This window comes from Sinocyclocheilus anshuiensis, unplaced genomic scaffold (genome assembly GCF_001515605.1).
Source record: "Sinocyclocheilus anshuiensis isolate Anshui unplaced genomic scaffold, SAMN03320099.WGS_v1.1 scaffold186, whole genome shotgun sequence".
Lineage (NCBI taxonomy): Eukaryota > Metazoa > Chordata > Actinopteri > Cypriniformes > Cyprinidae > Sinocyclocheilus > Sinocyclocheilus anshuiensis.
In genome coordinates, this window is record NW_015542355.1 from 1,763,331 (window position 1) to 1,766,843 (window position 3,513).

The 3,513-nt window shown below is 39.0% G+C and overlaps 1 protein-coding gene across 3 annotated transcripts in view; it reads right to left on the reverse strand.

Moving 5' to 3' along the window:
- Positions 1 to 3,513, reverse strand: part of LOC107691657 (E3 ubiquitin-protein ligase TRIM37-like) — a 20,019-nt gene that overhangs the window by 3,636 nt on the left and 12,870 nt on the right. The window contains exons 18-21 of one of the 3 annotated variants that reach the window (XM_016490394.1): positions 1,796 to 1,972; positions 1,379 to 1,669; positions 756 to 920; positions 205 to 392 (exon numbers count right to left, since the gene is read on the reverse strand). In XM_016490394.1, the coding sequence (XP_016345880.1) occupies positions 205 to 392; positions 756 to 920; positions 1,379 to 1,669; positions 1,796 to 1,972 (821 nt within the window). Of the gene's footprint in view, positions 1 to 198; positions 393 to 735; positions 921 to 1,378; positions 1,670 to 1,795; positions 1,973 to 3,513 lie in introns of those variants that run through there. The other 2 variants (XM_016490392.1, XM_016490393.1) reach the window with 2 other exon arrangements.

A 3,513-nucleotide genomic window follows, 5' to 3' on the forward strand; every position in this document is an offset into this window, starting at 1 on the left:
AATGTAATGACAAATTAAAACCAGTGCATCATTACTAAGGAGCTGAGCATTTTAATGTCTATTCTAGGTCTAAAAACGGCAACCTTCATTCAAGCTCAATTACTGCATTTGTTCATGAATGGAAACACACACACACACACACACACACACACACACACACAATACGCTGTGCTACTGATGGCTTGTTTCTGTACATTACCCGGCGGCTGGAGTCCCGCGCTGTTTGGTGGCGGGAGCAGCTGCTCCATTGAGAGCTGCGACGCTGAACAGTTCTGAAGCTGAAGCTCCATACAGAAGTTCCTCATGTTTGGAGCCAGAGGGCTTATCAGAGGAAGAGGAGCTGCTTCCCAGTGAGGGAGGAGAACTCTGCACACTGCGTGCTTTCAGTGAGCCTGCAAAACACAGATTGCGTCATTTCTAAACGATTTGAATACACCCTATAATATCAGAGTTCAGTTTCACAGAAGTCTCTTTGCTTTTCCCCAAAATGAATTTTTAAATTATTCCTAGCATAATTGAAAGGGTTTCAAAGCTATTGTTCCTTCTAGGGATGGGCAAAACTACATTTTCATAATTCACTATCTTGAGTGTTATGATCAAATTAGGCTGGTTAGGTTAACTTAACAAGGCATCTTAAAAACGCAATCTTATGGTGCAAGAGGCTGAAAAACAGCATGAGATGAGACTAGATAAACTAGTGGGTTGGAGGACAACTAGTCAAGCATATTGACTGACGTCTAGTGTAGTGTACGGACCATCCAAAGAGGAGGATCCCTCTCTGAGACAAGGAGCAGGTTCAGTAGGGGACTCTCGTCCAGCTCCTCTCAGCTCTTTCTCCCCGGCATCCAGAGCCCTGCGCAGGGAAAGTCCACCCAGAGCTCCCACGCTTTCCTGCTTAGGAGAACCAGCCTTCTTCACTCCTGAAACAACGATCAAAACAAAGTCACGCTGAATATATAACAATACACCCTACCATTCAAACATTTGGGGTCGTTACGATTCTTTAATGTTTCTTGAAATTCTATGCTCACCAAGGCTGCATTTCATTTGATTATAAATACAGAAAAAAACAGTAATATTGTAAAATATTATAACAATTAAAAAAAAAGTTTTCTAATGGAATATATTTTAATATATGTGATAGAAAAGCTGAATTTTCACCAGCCATTATTCCAGTCTTCAGTATTTTCAATGTTGAAAACAGTTGCACTGCTATATATTTTTTATGGAAAAATTTGATCATGTTTAAAATTTTTTTTAGAATAACAGAACTTTGAAATAGAAATCTTTTGTAACATTATATTTACCGTAAATTTTCACAGCCTTACTAAAAACGGTTGTTTTATGTGTCATGATGTAAACTAGCTCAGTGCCATACCACTCCAAGAGTGTCGTGATGAGATGGGCGCTTTGAAGAGCAGTTCGCTGGGTTTGCGACTGGGCCCCATTTCTGAATCCATGGAGGGGCCCTGATCGTGGTTTGAGGCTCCCAGAGAGGAGACCCGAACGGCTCCACTGCGGGCTTCCAGCTGCCCTTTCACGTCTGACATCTTACTGCACACTTCTGCCATCTGAGCCTTCAGTCTGATCAGGACCCCCGAGTCCGGGGTTGACCGACGCACCGCCTGAGGCCGACGCTCACGCTCTTTACGAGAGGGCACTGCAGCAGCTGTCAATCAAAAACGGTTAATGAGTCATGAATAATGTCAACTTTTGTCAACTTTATAGTCTCTTCAGAGTGCCATTGAGTTCATGTTCATAATTTCAATCTTCAATTTGATCACATCAATGACACCTTGGCTCTGGAGGAGAGAGGTAGGGGGACGGGGCTGCATCCCCCACAGTGACTCCACATGGCTGCGGTCTTTCAGGTCCAGTAGTTGGATTAGGATGACCGGGTCGATCTCCAGGAGGCTGGCTGAGCTTGCACCGGCCCCACGCTTTGAACCCCGAGCACCTGCACCAGAACCTCCTGACCAGCAGTGGGAGATAGTTAGTACAGGGAATACTTTGACTGTGTGAGGTTAGCATTATGCAGCTATAGTCAACAGGTAAGCATGTAGAGCTGGTAGCCAGTAGAGATATGAAAAGTACAGGCAGAAAATCTATCACAATTGCGTGAGGGTACAGTAGATTATATCACAATTTGCAGCATATGGACTATTACATTTTTTTAAAATATTGTGATTTGTTCATGTAAATTATTGTATAAACTTCGTGTATTATTAACATACTGTTATAGCATTTATTAATATTTTGAATGAACTTTTTTTATTTTAATTTAAATTAAGTTTTAGTAATTGCTTTTGTCATTTTTATTCGTTTTTTTTTTTTTTAAATAATACTTTTATTTAGCTTTCATTTATTTTTAATTCAGATTTAGCTTTAGTAATTTTACTACATCAGCTTAAATTAAAATTTGAAAAGTTGCCCTGGCTGAAATAATAATCTGAAATAAGTTTTAAGTTTAAGTTATTCATCTAATATTTATATTTTATTTAATTTTTAGCTTTATTTCAATTATTAAAAAAAAACAACTTTAATAGTTTTAGTTATAGTTAAAGTCACCACTGAAAATCAAAATTGACAGTTATTTTTGTATGGAAAATTGAACTGTTTATTATTGATCCGTGCACATCATTTTTTTTAAATGTATGTGTCCTTTAATCAAAATAACTGTCCCTCTGCCCTAGCAACCTGTCACTGCAATTAGCAAACAACAATGATCCAACAACCCAAAGAGCCAATCAATTCCTGATGGACAAAATCAAGTTTGCTTGCCTACAATCTACAATTTACAATCTACAATTTTGCTTGCCGTTTTACTCCATTATACATTACAATAGAAAAGATGATCACAAGTTCCATTTCATACTGACTTTAACAATAACAACCCTGCTTGGGTGTTTCAACTCTAAAAACATTATAGTCCTAGGGTTTTTTTTTTTTTGTAAGAATTGTTAAAGGGGTCATATGATGTTGCTAAAAAGAACATTATTTTGTGTATTTGGTGTAATGAAATGTGTTTATGCTGTTTAAGGTTCAAAAAACATTATTTTCCACATAATGTACATTATTGTTTCTCCTCTATGTCACGCCTTTCTGAAACACGTCGATTTTTACAAAGCTCATCGTTCTGAAAAGCGAGGGTTGCTCTGATTGGTCAGCTATCCAGTGCGTTGTGATTGGCCGGATACCTCAAGCATGTGACGGAAATGTTACGCCCCTTACCATACTGTGATGCCGTCTCCCGGCACGACCAGACAAAACCAATAAAAAAACCCATTACAAACGAGGCATTTGTTGCATCCAGTGGGGACATAATTACGGCTTATAATGACTTGTACTGTCTTTTCACACGCTGCGTTGCATCGCGCTGTGTAAACATATAACCCTGTCTGCATTTGTGTTCGGAGAAATGACAAACAACAAGCGCTGCTCTACACTGCTCAAAACTCACGTTTGAATCATCAGTGGAAAATCCTTTAAATATGAAAACGTACTTACAGTCTG